The sequence below is a fragment of the Mesoplodon densirostris genome, chromosome 9 (genome assembly GCF_025265405.1).
Source record: "Mesoplodon densirostris isolate mMesDen1 chromosome 9, mMesDen1 primary haplotype, whole genome shotgun sequence".
Taxonomy (NCBI): domain Eukaryota; kingdom Metazoa; phylum Chordata; class Mammalia; order Artiodactyla; family Ziphiidae; genus Mesoplodon; species Mesoplodon densirostris.
In genome coordinates, this window is record NC_082669.1 from 7,787,453 (window position 1) to 7,805,819 (window position 18,367).

Consider the following 18,367-nt stretch of genomic DNA (forward strand, 5'->3'; position numbering starts at 1 on the left):
TTGTCTTCTGTATCACAGGCGCTGTCCCCATGCGATACACTCTGTGTGAAAAGAATGCCCCTTTCTCTCTTCATATTCAGTTTTCTCATCGACAGCATACGGGCCTTGGACTAGATAATCTGTGATCATAGAATCTGTGATCTAGGCTCCACAGTTATAATTCCCCAGATGAACCCCAGACCTCTAGGTAGCCTGGCATTCCAACTCTAAAGAGGAATATTCTAAAATAACACCTCTGCTGCTGGGGGCTTCCAGAAGACCTTGGCTGCCATCCTGGAATGGTGGCACCACCAAACCTTGTCCAACTTGTACAGACACACTGGGAACATGCTTTACTTGATTTCTTTTATTTCCCCATTGTACTGTGCATGGCTCCTCCCCAAGGCTCAGGTGTCATGCAGGGCAGGTCCCTTTCAGTAGCCTACAGTTTCCTTTTCCTTCTTATTGAAGGGGTTGGAGGGTTTCACAGTTGTGACCATTCTAGACAGTGGCCCCTGGTGACGGAAGAGGTCAACTGCCGTTTCTCTCCGTAAGATGCTGTAACAGAATGGAGGGGAAAAAAGACACATAAAATAAAATAAAAGCATATCACCTCATCTATCCTCCAACTAATGATACACATGTCGGGGCGGGGTGCAGGGGGCAGGGAGAGAGAGAGAGGAGAAGCACAGAACAGAAAGAAAATGGTTAGTCCTTGTGTGTATTGTTTCCTTTATTTCATTTATTTGCATTCAGTTCATTGACTGCATTCTATGCATTCTATTGCCATCAGTTTCATTGACTGAAAATCTACTTTGTGCCTAGAGTTACCGTAGGTGCTAAGAACACAGAAACTACAGACAAAAGGAGGTGAGGCTGCAGAGAGGCAGCTGAAGAACCCAGGGCGACCACACGAAGCCTCCGTGGGGGTGGGCGCAGGGTGCGAGGGCACCCAGAGCAGAGTCACCTTTCTGGGTCGGGGAAGGACATCTACCCAGTGTCTATGTCAGGGAGGAATCAGGAGGGTCACGGTAAAGGCCAGCTGGTGCAAAGGCCAGAGTTCAGGGAGACAGGAAGGTGGGAGGGCATGGAGCATGCGGGCAGGGCTGGGAGGGGCCCCGTGCAGGGCTGAGAGCCGGCTTCGCCCTGCAGGTGGGGTAACCTGGTGGCTCCCTCACGCTGCTCTCAACCCACACCTTAGTCTGCTCATCTCTCTAATGGAAATGATGCCCTACCAAGTTTCTGGTGAGAATTAAAAGAAAGGAAATAACCGTGAAAATGTAGAATACTATGTATGTAAATGACACTTTCCAAACACCTTTTGTGCCCAGAGGCGTCCACCTCAGCATGGACCTGGGTCATGCCATCTCTCTTGAACAACTGCACACAGCCTGTAGCAATTCTTCCATGAATTTGCTACTTGAATCACACACACACACACACACACTGCGATGCTCGTATGTGGCAGAAGTTCCAGAGGCCACGGCAAATGAATCTCAAGCACCCTGTTTTTACGCTGTGATTATCAAGTAACAATATGTTTTTCTTATGTTGTGAAAAAAGGCTGTTGAAATGAGAACTCCTGCTTCTGTGAAGGTTGAATTCTGGTGTGAAGGATACACAGGAAACACTGAGCTGTGATGGAGACAGGAGTGGACACCCTACCTTCAGGCCTGGAGACTCACAGCATCCCTCTGACCCATGTCCTGCACCCCCGTCTCGCCACCTTGAACCCCTGTCCCATAATCCCTTCCTTGCTCCTTTGCATCTCCTCCCAGTAATACCCACCCTGGGGCACTGCTGGTGTCCTGCACACCACCCTCAGCGTGTGTTATGGGGACCGCACGGCCCTCCCTCCCTTGGCATTGACATTCAAGGCCTAAGCCACTCAACCCCAAACCACCACCGCGGCCCATCGGCCACACACTCCCCTGCAAGCGCGCCGTTCTTGCCCTGGGCGGGAAGAGGGGCCCTTGGTCCCTCCCTCGGTTGTCCTGTGGGAGCTCTTCACGTGACTGCGAGAGGAGAGCCGTGAGCCGGAGGAGGGTGAGGGCTGGGAGGGCGTGGAGCAGCGAGGGGGGGCAGGGGCGCTGCTCGAGGGGAAGGTCTGATGCTCCAGGAGGGAGGCCCTGGCCCTGGCCAGCCGGCAGCGAGGGAACAGGGTTGACGGGGAGCTGGAGCTCACAGGGAAGGAAGAACCTTTGAGGCAAGTGGGAGCTCGTTTTTCCGGGAGGAAAGGAAACGGAAGTAGTGGTGGGCGTAGCGATTCTGAAGTGGGGAGAAGACACGGGGGTGGTGGTCCGCCGGAGCAGGTAGGCGGGGGGCCTGGGGAGCAGCAGGACGGCCCCCTGCGAGGGAAGGTGGAGCGCTGCTGACACCGTGGGGTGGGGCCAGCTTTCCATGGAAGGACAGCCGCGAGGGGGGAACCCAGGGCAGGCCCTGGGCAGGCGGCTTCTCGGGAACAGCAGGAGAAACAAAGGGGACCCAGAGGCAGTCAGCTCACTAAGTTCTCATGATATTCATCAGACAGAGACTTAGACTCTCACGGCCGCTGGAAAATGTTAGCGAAGAGAAAACAACGACCACAACAAAAACACATTAAGTGTAGGGTCACAAAAAATCAGAAGCACTAGTTCACCATGGAGAACCTCAGAGACCTGACTTTTTCTGATCACGGGGGCCAGGACAGGTGCAGACCACTGGCCGCCCTGCTGCAGGCCACTAGCCTGTGTCAGCAGAGTGCTTTCCGAAATCTACGTGCCCCCTGTGCTTTCTCACCGCAGGGCCTCGCTGCCACGTCAGGAGCCCTTGTCTGGGGGGACACAGGGGTGATCTGGGCTCCCAGCCCAACACGAGTCTGTCATTTCGTGTCACCCACTATGTGGGTGTATTGCTGCCACTGTCTGTGTTTCCAGAGCCGGTGTGCACCCTGAGAATGAGAACTCCAGAGAAGACAGCTCCACGGGTCCTTGGTCCCCACTCTGGGACGGCAGGTGACAGCTGTGTGTGCAGTATGTGTGGGGTGAGTGCGGGGCTGCCAGGGGTCAGCAACCAGCCTGAATCTGCTGCTGTGGCCATTACCACAAAGGGCCTAAAGACTCAGGCTCTTTTATCAAGTAGCCACAGTGATCACAATAGGAACAGGAGTAGTAACGGTGGAGGCTAGTTTCCCACGTAGGAATAAAGATTCCTTTGAAATACATTAGGGACTTTGGACAGCTAGTTCACGTGGCTGCAGAAACACGCCAGACCACGAGGCTGTTGGGGACGAGGTCTGAGAGATTTGGGGTGAGAAGATGGGCTGTGGACAAAAACGGCGACGGGTGAGAACCGGCTGCATTTGCCAGAAAAAGTATCCTCGAGTTTGGTCTCTCCTTGATCGTGAATTGCCCAGACGCAGGGCGTTACCCTAGCTTTTCTGGGCAATAAGTCTAAACGACAGATATAAGGATGCATTTAATTTTCACGTTGTTTCTCTAGGTTCTTCAGAGGAAGTAAAACACTGTGTCTAAATTTCTACCAGTCCTTCCTTTGGAATTTGTGTGACGTTTGACAATGTGTCTTGAGAGAAAACGGACTGAATGCAAAACACCAGCCTAGAAAGCCAATGACCTTCTTGAAAATGTTTCCCACTGGGTGGCCCAGAGATGCCGGCCAGTTGTCAAACTGTCCGAGCTAAGCTCAGTTGACGACGCGCCCCGTCGCCCTGCGGTCACTGCCCTTACCACGCGGCTCTCTACACACAGTTCACACGGCGGCGGGCGGTGGCCTGAGAGCTGCCTCCCTAAGACCCCACGGCTGCGCGATGAGGGCTGCCTGGGGCAGGCAGAGGCCTGCCCTCGAGTGTCTGTGAGACGAAGCCCACTGCCCCGAGAATCACGGCGTGGACCACCTCCTCCCTCCGTGAAGTCTTCGCTGCACCCACACAGATGCCCTGCTGGCCTGGAGCCTCGGTTTCCTTACCTGTCAAATGGGAAGACAAGAGACCTTCCTCACAGGGTCACAGGGTTGATGAGACCAGTCAGTCCTTACAGGGCAGCGACCCAGAAGCCCTCAGCTGTTGTTAAGTGACTGTCACTATGAAGACCCTGGGCATCCTCCAGGGTAACTGTTTATCCGTCGCTCACTGCTAGACTGGGAGCCCCTTGCAAACTGGGTCTAACTCTTGTGAATTCCTGGCACTGTAAACATTTGTTGACACAAAGAAAGAACATATGAATGAACCACACGCATACGAGTGTATGACTAGTGAACTGATGTATGAACCGCGGGCCGAGGTCCACGAGGCCCCGCCATATTCAGCCTCTCGGGATGATCAGGAAGCCCATCAAGGCAGGAGCTCGGGCTCTGCCTGAAGGTCAGCACCCATCAGCCCCCCTGACCGCCCAGCTTCCTGGGTCCCTGCCCAGGCTCCCTCTCCGACGTCACCCTGCCTTTTCTTCTGCACAGCATGTGTCTCTGTCCAAAATCGTTTTAATTCATTTCTTCAGATACTTGTATGCCTCTTTGCTTCTGTCTTTCACACCAGAACGTAGGTTCCTGAGAGCCTGGAGCTTTCCTGCTCAAGCCGGTGAGCACAGAGCCTTCAGCAGTGCCTGGCCCAGGGTGGGTGCTCAAAGAATGTTTCAGGAATGAGTGGATTCTCCACCGAAAAGGAGAAAAGGCACCAATGGAGGCGGGGGGCTGCATCGGTCCCCCTCCCAGATGCACACCCACCGACCCACCACTAGAGCTTATTTACGGGCACGGGGCTGGCCTCTGGACCCCGCATTTGCATGTTCAGAGCTGTGTTCTCTTATGTGCAAGGCCAGGACGTCCATAAGATGCTTTCAAATTTGAGGTGTAATGAGCAAGAATGGGCTGCTTCTCACTGGCAGCTTCAACACACAGGGTCTGCGCTAAACTCCCATCAGATGCCTCCTGTTTTCAATTGGCCAAAAAGTGTTTAAACATATATATGGCTTTCAACCGAATGTTGTCTTTTGTGAAAAGTAAGGTGGCTATTCACGAGAAGCGAATACGTGTCTCGTGCAGTGTGTTCCGTGCATGTTCTGAGGATAATGCAGAAGGGTGATGTGTATGCAGAGCTGAGCCCAAGAGGCGAAGATGCTGTCCACCTAAGATGCATTAAATACCTTCATATGCTCCTTTGAGCAAAACAGTGGGGAATGAACTCTCCTGTCTTTTTGGACTCGACACCCTATTTTTTAAACAATGTAAATTTACTACTCTTAGTACTGAATTGCTCTTTAATGGGCTAATCATCATTAGGCCACCTCCCCACCGCGTATCTGAGCGCACTGAGTAATAGGACTCATGCTTACTGGTGCACTCCTGAATCTGGCGAGGGGGTCGTTGATGGATGATCAGAATTTGCTGGGTGGGTGGCTGTGAAATGAACCTTACCAGTGTATCCTGGAATATTTGCAGAGCTAAAGGAAAGAGGGCAAGAAAGGAAAGGCAAAGAACAATCTGTGAAATAGTCACGGTCACCAGCACCCAACTATGAAAACACAAAGGGGGACGCAGTCTAAAGGCTTTGTCCCACGTCAGGTCTGGAAATCTGGCTGCCAGACAGGAAAGCGTGCAGGCAGGGGGCAGAGATGTGCAGATGACAGCCCTGCTCTAGGACTAAAGAAACTTACTTCGGGTCCATGTTTTTCTACTGTTTCAATTTGCATGTGTTTTACATACACGATTCACAGTTGAGCTCTGTTTTCTAATGAAGGCGGACGGGTTTTCTTTACCAAAGAGTGGACCTGGGTCCCACACGGAGCTCTGTGACACCACCTCCAATATCAGTCACAGCTGTGATTTTTAAATAATATTTATTTCTTGCCACCGTTAAAGTACTGATTTCATATAATTTCCCGAAATTGCACAAATTTAACCCAATTCCACTTACCCCTCTGTTTCCCTGGTCCTTTTCCCCTCCAGAGAGCGAGAGAGTAAAAGAAAAGCACAAGAATGTATGGCAGGGTTTTGCAGTGTGGGTAGAAAATCCCTCTCTAGAAAGGCAAGCAAACATCCCAAAGAAATATTTTAATGGGTGATTCAGAGAAGTGTGAATAATAAGCACTGTTTTTGCCATTTCCACAGCATATAAAACCCTTTCCATGGATTATTTCCTGAGGAAGAGGTGGGCCCAGTCCGAGTGCTGCTTAAGCCATGCAGCCTCGCCCTCAGGTGCGAGGAAGAATGGGAGGTTGAGAGTATTTTCAAAGATCAAGAACACACTCTCTGCAAATCACAAGGCTCCCTCAAACAACACCCATCTCGGTGAAGTTCAGCTCTCAGGGTCCTCTTGGTGCCATGGCAAGGAGAGGGCCAGGGCTCAGCTCGCCCCGGCCACTCCATGGCCCCTCCTCGGGAGCGTGACATCCCTCTGGCGAGGGTCCTTATCCTCGATGGAGGCCCAGACGCAAGGCAAAGAGCAGCAGGGGCCGAGCCCCTGTGGAAGGCGGAGGGACGGCTCCTCTGAGGGTCTCCTGGTTTCGTCCCACGCTTTCCACACATCCGATAAGCCAAGGAAACCTCCAAGCAGCACTGACCGCAGGAGGAATTTTCAAAATCTGGGGCTTCAGGGAGGGTGCTCCGTCCAGAGCCAGGGACGAGCAGACAGTGGAGCGCAGGGCAATGAACGGCGGGGGGGCTCAGGGGCGGGGGCTCCCATCTGGGCCTCAGCTACAAGAGGGGTGACAGTGCCAAGCTCAAGGGCATGGGCAGGAGGGAGGCCAGATTCTACTTGTGTCTGTGGGCAGGCAGGTCCTCTGGTGTCCTTCTGGGCACGGATGATGTGCCCCTGGCCTCAGCACGTTACGGGAGATGACGTATCAGGTAGGAGTTGCACCAATAAAGTCCTGTGTCTCTTCCAAGTGCCTCAGTCTAGGACTAGCTGGCTTGCAGGGAATAAAACAGGGGACCCCGATGCAGACAAAGTGAAGGGCGAGCCCATCAAGGGCAACAGCAGAGCAAGTTAACGGACCCCGTGAGGCCAGGAAAACCAGGGAGGCAGGCCTGCCTTGTCCTCGTCTCGGTCAGCTGCAGCCCGAGAGTGCAGGGGGCCTCCCAGGGCCCTGGGGGGTCAAAGGGATTCAGTGAAGGTGAAAGCAACTGGCAAGTCTTTAGCACTTAGTAGGTGCTCAATTAATTGAGCATATGAGATTTTAAAGAAATAAGAACCGTACAAAATAGGAGCCTGGCGGGCGAAGAATGCAGTTCGTCCAGAACAGGCAGCTTGAGAGAGGGGAAGACAGACAGTGGTTTCCAAACGCTGCTGTGCCCTGACAACTCATGGGGATTTTTCAAAGGTACTGATGCCTTACTCCTACCCCCAGACATTCTGATTTAATTGCCAAGCGGTGTAACCTGGGAATTGGGGTTTTTAATCTCTCCAGATAACTCCCGTGGGCAGCCAGGTTTGGAAGTCTCTGTTTCAGGCTTGTTGCAGGGACCTGGGTGAGTAAACCACTGTTGTCCAATTCTGGGCAGGGCCCTTCAGGGTTTCTTGGAATTTTCTTAAAGAATTGCAGCTGTATGTCACAGAGGTAACAAAAAATGGGCCAAAACCATTCATGTGTCGTGTCTCTCCCCAAACATTCATTAAAGCTTCCATGCATGTTACCAAGGAAATCCCCTTCCTCTGCGTGAGAGGCTTTTTCCACGGCCCCTGAAACACCTGCAGAATGAAAACGCCTCTGAAGTCATAACCTTCCATCAGAGCAGTTAAGAAGTCAAAGGTGGAAGCCAGTGATGTGTCAATCACAAGAAGGGCTTGATATCAAACATCACCCCACTCTATGTGCCTTGTGGCATACAGGTTATTGATGTTAAATGGTATTATACATTACGTTATAATAATGATATTATATTACATCATATCTAAAAATAACACCCAGGCACTAGTGGACTGAATTAAAGATAAGCTGCTTAGGCCTGAGAAATGAATTCAGTTGCATAATAAACTGCCACATATTTGAAAACGAAAGTCCTCACCCACGCTGCTGCTAAAATCTATTCCATTTAACCCTTTGGCAGGGACATCACAGGGGGACTTTTTTCCATCTTAAGTGCAACATGTTGACCTTATATCAAGAGGAGAATAGTCTCTGGGGGACACTCTGCAGACCTGCGGCTGATGGGTGACACGGTTTTTCAGATGGAAGAAACAAAGATATTAAAGACGCTGAAATGTCCAGGCTCTAAGAGAATTTCCAGAGCAGTTGTACGTTCAGACCCACTCCCCCATTTAAGGAAAGCGAGAGAAACAGGAAACCATTTAAAGATAAGCGAAGTCTTCATGTTTGCCTTTGCTCCATAGCTGCTAGTCTTTTGAACACCTTCTTTGGTGCCCAATTCCCACAATAAGCCTAGAGTTGGTTCACTAATGGGTAAATTTGAATAAATTGTCGCCTAAGTTCACAGCTAATTGGTTTTGCTCAGCAAAGCATAATAAAATAGCAATTAAATAACTTGAGAAATATAAGGAACTTCAGTTAGAAGGAGGGAGCCCAGATGGTGTGTAATGAAAAGCTAAATAGAAAATAAAGAAAACATGGAGAAAATCATGTTATGTGTAGACTGTAGGTCATGCATACGTGGATGAGAATTCCAGCGTGCACACGTTCTTTCTCTGTACCACAGGCCTGACGAATCCTCACTGAGTGTGCGCCCTTTATGGCACTTAACATGAGTTGACTGATTTAATCTCCCAACACTCTGGGTCGCTGGTCCTTGTATCATGCCCATTTCATAGATGTGGGCACTGGGGCCTCAGAAAAAGTCTAAGTCCTGTGCCCAGAGACAACCGAGCTGGCAGGTGGTGGGACTGACCCGACCCAGAAGGCCCTGACACCCAGACTGCCAGCCGCGCCGGGAGAGCTGTTCTGGGTCAGGGTGGTTGGCGTCGTTCAGGGTGTGGGTGTAGTGCACGTTCAAGTCACTTGGGCCCTCGTTCATCCAGAGCTATTCTGTGCCAGGTACAGATCGAGCAGGACTCAAACAGGCCTGACGCCTGACAGCTTTCACGTTAAGGAGTAAAGTTGTTAAACGCACGGCTAGAGGTTTACAGAACCCAAGTGGGGCAAAGATCGCTGACGCACAGTGAGAGGCGGAGGGTGTGAGAGGGACACAGAGGGAGGCGTGGGCTCAGAGTGTCCCAGGGCTGGCATCGGCCTTCAGGGCTGCCCCCGCCAGCCCTGTGGTCCTGGACGCAGGATGGGAGCTTTCTGAGCCACCTCTGCCCAAGTCAGGGGTGGGGGGATGTGCAGCTCCCTTGCAGGGGGTGGGGGGTCGGGTTAGTTGGGCCAAGCGCTGGCCTAGTGCACGTGTGGACAGAGAAGGAGGCAGGCCTGGGAAGGCTGAGGGGAAGGAGGGCCTGGGAACTGTGGTTGGTTTTGCTGATCGTTCTGTGAGAAATCTAAATAAGACCGGAGTCATTTTGGCCACTGGGCTGTGCCTCCCTGAATGTGGTAAGATGTGGTGAGATCCCCAGGACCTGCTCAGGAATTAGTTTCACTCCTAGCATCATCAGGCTCTAGAGGATGTTTTTCTCCCTCTGCTCTCAGGGAACCTTCACCTCTTGCATCTGGGAGGGGACACAGAAAGGAGCCGACAGCCCCATCAGAGCAGGGCTGACGTCCAGGAAGCACTCACTGGCCAGAGGCTGCCCCGGGGACTGAGGGGCTGGTCTCCTAACCGCTCATGGAATGAGTACCTGGGGCTCTTACATAATTTAGTCTGCCTCAGCCTCCTCATCTGTAAAGTGGGGAGAGAACCTATTCCCGCACCTCTGGCTTCATCACACTGCTTTGAAAAACAAATGAGAGAGTCGATGTGAAAGTTCTCAGAAAAGGCAGAAGTGTGGGCTAGTGTAAGGAACTGCTATTCATAGCCCGTCTTGAACCTGCCTTGTGGTCAGAGTTTGTTAAAGGTGCAGCACACCCGGGGACGGGCAGGGCGGCCCCTCTTCCATCTCAGGCCTTGGCCCAGGGGTGCCTGGAGGTCACTTTGGACAATTACTCATTATTTGCAGATGCTTCATCAGAGAGACGACAGAGGTAAAGGCACAGTGAATATGAAACTGGGTGAAGTCCTGAAATAAAATATTGTGATTTAGTGGAAGACAGCACGGTGGAGGCGCCAGGCTGGTTTGGGAAACCAAACGGCAAACAGTGTCTGGAAAGCACTGGGTATGGGGTCGGAGGGTACAGTCTCTGCTCCGTCACCTGGACGTGCCTCTTTCCTGCTCAAGCCCCAGCGTCCTCGTTGGTAAAGGGAGGGGCTGGACCAGCTGAGATGCACATACGTGAGAGCCCACGTGGTCCATGGCAAAAGAAAAACACTCTCCCTTTTCTTAGGAAAGGGCAAGGTTCCATGCTTTTGGATCCTGAGTCTGCACAGATCTGCTGTTACACATCATTCTATAGTCAGGCACTTCGCACTGATGACTCCTGAATGTCAGGCATTTTGAAACAAGGTGGGCCACAAAATAATTACTAACTGAAAACAAACTTCTCTTTCATCTCATTGTATAATAAGCTCTTGCAAAGAATATGGCTCTAGTATTTAAGAGTAGGATGCAAAAACAGATTGGGAAAAAGATGGGGGGGGGAATCCCTACGTTAACCTTACCTTGTTTGCTTGACACAGATTATAAGTGAGGATTGACTTTTTACCTTTTTTTTTTTTTTTTTTTTTGTAATTCCTACTCAATGCCTGAGCTTCAAGAACTGTTGAAGCCAATGGATATTGTGGATTCTAGTTCCTAAACTAGGTCCAAGTTAGAAGTTAGGAACCTCAGTGGAAACTGAATTAATGTCTTGAGTTCCTTAACTAAATATCTTTTAATAACTGGCCCATCACTACCAAATCAGAAAATATTTTATTAATTTTAATGAGAAAACTCATGCAACAATTCTGCTTTTAAGGATTTGTTCTACAGAAATGGATGCATAAAACTGTGCAAAGATATATGTGAAGGATGTTTATTTCTGTATTTTTTTAACAATAGGAAAGATTTTAGTAACTACTTGGCCTATGTAAACTATGATATAGCTTGTAGTGGAATATCACGCAGCCATTAAAAAAGACTTTCATAGCCCTGCATAGAGCCTGGGAAAATGTCCATTGCACCTGTCAATACAACACCGCCCCACACTCGCATGCACACACAGCAACATGCAGCTACCTACAGGCAGGAATTCATGCACATTTGGTGGGAAAGTCTAAAACATATATCACTTTTCAATACTGGCCCTGAAAATGAAAGAGGTATTCCACTTTTGACAAACATATTTGAATTGTTTTTATAATAAACACATTTGGAAGGAAAAGAATATGCTATTTGGTGAGCTTTAAGGCTAGCATTGAAGGTGTGTGTGCATACACATGGGACATAAACTCTGGTTCCACTGTAAATTTTATAATACTTCCAGGAAAGGATTTTGCAACATGCTTAAGGATGTTTATATATTTTGACCTCATAATCCATTTCAAGGAGTCTCCCTTAAGTAAATAACTCCAAATTAGAAGAAGATTCACTTAAAGAGTGTTTGACAGCATTATTTATCATAGCAAAAAATGGAAAGAATTTACATATGTAACCTAAGTGAACTAGTCAATGACAGCACATCTACACAAACAAAAAGTCATGTTGAGTTCATAATAACAGGTACCCAAATGATGTTGCAATGTTAAGGTAGTAAAAATTATATATGTAGTATGATCATAGCTATATAAATATACAGATACAAGATTCAGGATGACAGATGGAAATATGTCAAAATATTAATAATGCCTATGTTTCTGTGTAAAAGTTTAGTTATATTTTTATTGTTATTAATTTTTCCTGTACTTTTTTCTATAATGATCAGATTCAGTTCTACAATTTTAAAAGTTATTTTTAAAACTATTAGTATAATCACCACCAATACATTGGGCATGTCAAACGAGATGGTGGCCAGAATACAAAATCAACGAATGAGGAAAATTTGAAAACATTTACCCTTTGGGGAAATTGGTGATTCCAACCACCTGAACCCACGGGGCAGTAGCCTTGACTGTGTGTGAAATGCGGCTTCCACTGAAGGAGTGGGGACAAGTACAGCTCCTGTCCTAATTGTCATGGGTTATAAGAGCCTTAAAGATGATCCCATAGGGCTTCCCTGGTGGCGCAGTGGTTGAGAGTCCGCCTGCCGATGCAGGGCACACGGGTTCGTGCCCCGGTCTGGGAAGTATCCCACATGCCGTGGAGCGGCCAGGCCCGTGAGCCATGGCCGCTGGGCCTGCGCGTCCGGAGCCTGTGCTCCGCAACGGGAGGGGCCACAACAGTGAGAGGCCCGCGTACCGCAAAAAAAAAAAAAAAAAAAAAAAAAAAGATGATCCCATAAAAATATTTCCCTTTAAGAAAGTTAAAGATGAGGAAACAAAGGAAGAGTCATGTTTGCTTTTGAATAGGATGGTACTCTACTGGGCACAAAGTAAGTTTACGTGTTTCTGGGTTTTGGACCTTATGTAAATGATGTCATGTTGTATGCATTCTTCTATACTTTGCTCAGTGTGGTACTGTGGAAAGGACATAACATTTTGTTTAGGGATTCAAGTATATGTAGCCAAACTATCAAGCAAAGCAAGCAAAGGATAAGCACGAAGTCTGATGTGATGACTTCTGGGTTGGGGAAGGAGACCGAGGAGATGAGGTTGGGAGGAATAAACAGGTGGCTTAAAAGATACAATACTATGTCCTTAGCTAGGCCCGGGATGCACAGGCATTTCCTTGTTACTTTGCTTTGTATGTTACATATGACACTATACATTTTGTATCAATACCTCATAATAAAAATGGAAAACCTTTCTTTGTGTTAAAAGGTTAAGATTCTGTTAAATAATGAAACCTCATCCAAAGAAGAAACTTTGCAACCTTGGAGGCCCTCTAGTGGCCAATTTGGGGAAGTACAGTTAATGTCCAATTCTTTTACATAATCTATTCAATTTCCTTTCCTTAAAAACACTAATTAACAGCAAGATGAGGTAGAATGGCATGCTCTCAAATTTACTCAAGTTAAATGGCATGTTCTACATCAAATTTTTAAAATGCTGCCAGACTTCTCTTTACTATCCTTGAAGAATGACCCAGAAGAATACATTTTATTCTTTAGCAAGAATGTTTCATAAAACATTCCAAAATTCATATGTACATTTCAAAGGAGAAATAAAATTTTATGCCAGTAGGATATTTTCAGTTGGGTTTATCCTCATATTCTTTCTTGAAAATGTTTTAGAATTGCCACGTTTAATAGCAATAATTTCCTTGCAGAAATTATGGAAGAATCATAACCAACGAACCCTTCCTCAGGACTCAGCTAAAACATCACAGCCTTCAAGTCTTGTGGGTGAAAGTGACCTCTCTGTACAACTGAGATCAAAAGCACTGGGCTTCCCTGGTGGTGCAGTGGTTGAGAGTCCGCCTGCCGATGCAGGGGACACGGGTTCGTGCCCCGGTCCGGGAGGATCCCACATGCCGCGGAGCGGCTAGGCCCGTGACCCATGGCCGCTGAGCCTGCGTGTCCGGAGCCTGAAGCACTAAGCTCACTGCTCAGGAGACTCACTCCATGCTGCTCTATATTATCATTGTTGGTGTGCAGAGTTCACCGGCCCTGAAGGTTTGCAAGCTACATGAGGGCTAAGTCTTTGTCACAGTACATGGAATATTTTATGTAGTCTCTCCTCTTTTTTCTTTCTTTTTTGTTTTTGGTTGAAATAGATCAACTCACTTAATTCTTCAATGCAATAAGTTACAGAACTATATTTTAAAACCAAAGTTAGTTTTGAAACATATTTTAGTTTGGCCAAGTAGTCAAAGGAATTAGAGTCAGAATATATAACACAGGAAAATTCAAAATTATTATAGGGTGTAGAATAGGTCTGAAGGACAGCCAATGTGAAATTTAGCTATTTCGTCTCATGGGCACAACTGATGTTTAAAAAAAATAGAAAGCAGCTAACATTTAAAATACTGTTGTGATTCACACTATAGGCTTGCAGGACACCTCCTGCAAGGTTTTCAGTCACCACAGAAACTGATGGGGTAACAGCCATGATGTGTAGCAGCTCAGTGGCGTAATGAAGAAGATGTGGTACGTATATACCACGGAATATTACTCAGCCATAAAAAGGAATGAAACAATGCCCTTTGCAGCAACATGGATGGACCTAGAGATGATCATACTAAGTGAAGTAAGTCAGACAGACAAAGACATATCACATGATATCACTTATATGTGGAATCCAAAAAAAAGGGTAGAAATGAACTTATTTACAAAACAGAAATAGAGTCACAGATGTAGAAAACAAACTTATGGTTACCAGGGGGTAAGGGGGGAGGGATAAATTGGGAGATCGGGATTGACATATACACACTACTATGTATAAACTAGATAACTAATAAGAACCTGATATGTAGCACAGGGAACTCTACTCAATACTCTGTAATGACCTATATGGGAAAAGAATCTAAAAAAGAGTGAATATATGTGTATGTATAACCGATTCACTTTGCTGTACACCTGAAACTAACAACATTGCAAATCAATTATACTCCAGTAAAAATTAAAAAAAAAAAAAAAGACACAGAACGTCAGCTTCCTGTAGTGTATCCTGTGAATCCTAGGGAAGTAATTTCTGAGGCTCAGTATTTCCACTGGTGAAAGTGAATATATACATACTTTTTGTATATATAATATATATAATATATTCATAAAACATAGCATGTAAAGATATATTACATATATATGTAGGCACCCAGGTTAGTCAGTGCTCAATACTATAATCTCCTTTGTGAGAAACTACAGTCCTTTCAAGAAACAGGTATCTTTCCTCTTAAGCTGTGAGCAGCACCAGGCTGTTTTTTGTTTTGTTTTTTTTAATTTTATTGAAGTATAGTTGATTTACAATGTTGTGTTAATTTCTGCTGTACAGCAAAGTGACTCAGTTATACACATATACATTCTTTTTCAGATTATTTTCCATTATGATTTTTCCTGGGAGAGTGAATATAGTTCCCTGTGCTGTACAGTAGGACCTTGTTGTTTATCCAGGGCTGTTTTTTAATTGCTCCATTCATTGCAAAGCCCATGACCATGTTTCCTCCTGAATAATAAAGTGAGGGGAATAACCATAAGTGGCACTCACCAACTTGAGCTCGTATAAAGAATTTCAGAGCTGCGAGGCTTGGCGAGAGATGTGATGTCTCCACGGGGGTTGTCCATGTCATCAGCATTTGTAGAATGCACGCAACCACTGTTAGGATGAAAAGAAACATAGAAAAAATAGATGGACATATCCTAACTTGCAAAGGAAATCTTGCCAAAATAGATCAAAATTCAAAATGCAAAAAATTAACCACGGTGATGGAACAATTTGCCTTAAAAAAAAATAAAGTAAGGAGACCTTCTCTCTTTTAGAGTAAGAGTTGATCTTCAATTTGGGCCAGAGTGAAAGCAACAGCTGGTTTGTGTTCTTGAGCAAAGAAGCAGCTGCTTCTGCAGCCCTGAGCCAACTCCTCCCTGGAGCTTGGGGGCAGCCGGGGCAAGGCAGAGATGGGTGTCGCCATAGCTGAGGGGCCTCCTGTGGGGACAGAAACGGGGCAGGTGCCTGGGATTGTGGACAACTGGCAAAGTGCCTTCGGGGCCTGCGAGGAGGTCCAATTAGTCCACAGCAGTGAGAGGGTGTCCCGCAGGCACTTCTGGGGCCACTGGTAGGAAGATGAGTCAATTCTACTGTGGGACAGGAGAGGCTGGAGTAATGAGGGAGGAGGGTAGAGATGAAAGGACCAGATTCCTGTGTTTTCTTGGATTTACTTTGTTCCAAGGTACTGTGATCTGAATATTTATGTCCCCCCAAAATTCATACGTTGAATTCCTAACATCCAAAGGTGATGGCATCAGGAGGTGGGAGGTACTTGGGTCATTAGTGTTCTTATAAAATGGACACCACGAGCTCCTTGCCCCTGAACCATGCGTGGATACAAGTCTGTGACCCCTTGGCCGTCCCTAACTTCCAGCCTCCAGCACTGTGGGAAATAAACGTCTGTTGTTTACAAGCCACCAGTCTGTGCTATGTTGTGACAGCAGCCGAAGCTGACTAAAGCACAAGATTTTTCTCCATATAAAGCAGAGAAGACCCCAAAGGGCGATGACGCGCATCTGTGCCACCCACGGAGAGCCACATTTAAATAGAAAAGCAAGAGATCGCATTTCCTGCCCTTAGCTTTGGTGAGTACATTGCGGCTTCCACATCAAGTGTAAAAACCTTTCTTGCTGACAACACCCAATATTAGTAGCATCCAAGGTATTTTATTTCATAAAATAACCAATTGGGTAAGCTGTGACAAAGCGAAAGAGAGGCATGGACATATATACACTACCAAACGTAAGGTAGATAGATAGTGGGAAGCAGCCGCAGAGCACAGGGAGATCAGCTCGGTGCTTTGTGACCGCCTGGAGGGGTGGGATGGGGAGGGTGGGAGGGAGGGAGATGCATGAGGGAAGGGATGTGGGAACAGATATATATGTATGACTGATTCACTTTGTTATAAAGCAGAAACTAATAAAAAAAAGAAAAAGAAAAAAAAAAAAGAATGACACGAAAAAAAAAAAAACAATTTGGGAAAACCGAAGATACTGCTCCCCCTTTCTTTCTATTATTAAAATCTTTAACACATTTTGGGTGAAACTTCTGACAGGCATCATGCTAGGAAAACATTAGAAATCTGTTAGAAAGCGTAAGCTGTTTTAAAAAGTGAATTACAAACATGAGTGAGCTGAAAGCAACTACAATTTAGATGTAAATCTGGTAATATTTAAAACATTAAGAAACATTACTTACGTAGAGAGAGGAATGTATTTGCTTCTGGAACTTGGACTCACACTTAGAAAAAGAGAAAACATGGGCAACTGAGTTATTGACGTTAATAAACATCAAATGATTAGAGTATTTCTCTTATTAAAAAAGTCTTCAGAGATATCCCATAGGAATGGGCTTCCAAAAGTTTGTAATTTTAAGCAGAAAAGATTTAAAGATGGAGTTTTTAAGTGATGAAAATCAAGCACAGAACAAATTGACTCCAAACAGCCAAGGACACATAAGTCCTTGTTGATGCCTATGATTTAGCTCCAAAGCCTCTTCTCCCGGGTTTTTCTTTGCTGTTTTTGTCCTCAATGGTTAGACATGTCATATTTGGCAAAGCTGACCTCTCATTTTCTTAGACACACAGAAGGTCCACATTTGACTGGCTCTTACTGACCATCTAGTGTAACTCTCCATGGTGGAGAGGAAGCGACTGCGGCCCAAAGGAGTTCAGTGACGTACACAAGATTGCAGTTATTTAGGGCGCTTAGAGGAGCTTGGGTTTATTGTGTACTTTCCCTGCTCCAACCCTAGAATCAGACATTTTTCCAAGGATCTCACAATGTCTTTTATTGGAGAGTGGCATTTTAAACCAACATTTTGGAGCTAGACATGCTTCTGGCTGCTTGTGTGTCCCTGCTTCTAGGCCCTCCCAGTGGACAGAGCTAGGAATATCCAGGTGTATTTGAACCCATGTGTATCCATATATCTACATATATTTCTGTATTTACTTTCTGCATGCATATATATATAAATAAAGGGATACCTCAGAGATATTATGGGTTCGGTTCCAGATCACGGCAATAAAAGTGAATACCACAATAAAGCGAGTAACACAAATTTTTTGATTTCCCAGTGCATATAAAAATTATGTTGATACTAAACTGTAGTCTATTAAGTGTACAATGGCATTATGTCTAAAAATGTCCATACCTTTATTTAAAAATACTTTACTGCTAAAAAATGCTAACCATCATCTAAGTCTTCAGCAAGCTGAAATCTTGTTGCACTAGGAACATTAAAGATCACTGATCACAGACCACCATTACAAATATAATAATAATGAAAAAGTTTGAAATATTGTGAGAATTACCAAAATGTGACACAGAGATGCAAAGTGAACAAATGCTGTTGGAAAAATGGCCCCGAAAAACTTGCTTGAGGCAGGGTTGCCACAAACCTTCCATCTGTAAAAAACACAGAATCTGTGAAGCACAACAAAACGAAGTGTTCCTGTAAACCTGAGTTCGTGGGATGTCCCCAAGTCTAATCAGCACCACAGGGCTCATTGTCAGCCTTTTCTCCCTTATTTACTGTTTCCTTCTTTGACAGTGTGAGACCTGCCTCTCACCATCTACCAAAGGTTTACTTTTTGTCACGTGTAACAAAATGTGACAAAAAGGCACAAGTCACACTACATTTTCTTACATGGAGTATACATGTAAGAAGTTTAGAATTGCCAACCTGTTTCTTGGTGAGAAAC

General features: G+C 46.4%; 1 protein-coding gene across 1 annotated transcript in view; it reads right to left on the reverse strand.

The window, feature by feature from the left end:
• Positions 1-413: 413 nt before the first annotated feature.
• The window catches only part of SPMIP7 (sperm microtubule inner protein 7), a 57,345-nt gene continuing 39,391 nt past the window's right edge, over positions 414-18,367 (reverse strand). The window contains exons 7-10 of the mRNA XM_060108818.1: positions 16,864-16,905; positions 15,169-15,276; positions 5,304-5,411; positions 414-537 (exon numbers count right to left, since the gene is read on the reverse strand). Of these exons, the coding sequence (XP_059964801.1) occupies positions 414-537; positions 5,304-5,411; positions 15,169-15,276; positions 16,864-16,905 (382 nt within the window). The remainder of the gene's footprint in view (positions 538-5,303; positions 5,412-15,168; positions 15,277-16,863; positions 16,906-18,367) is intronic.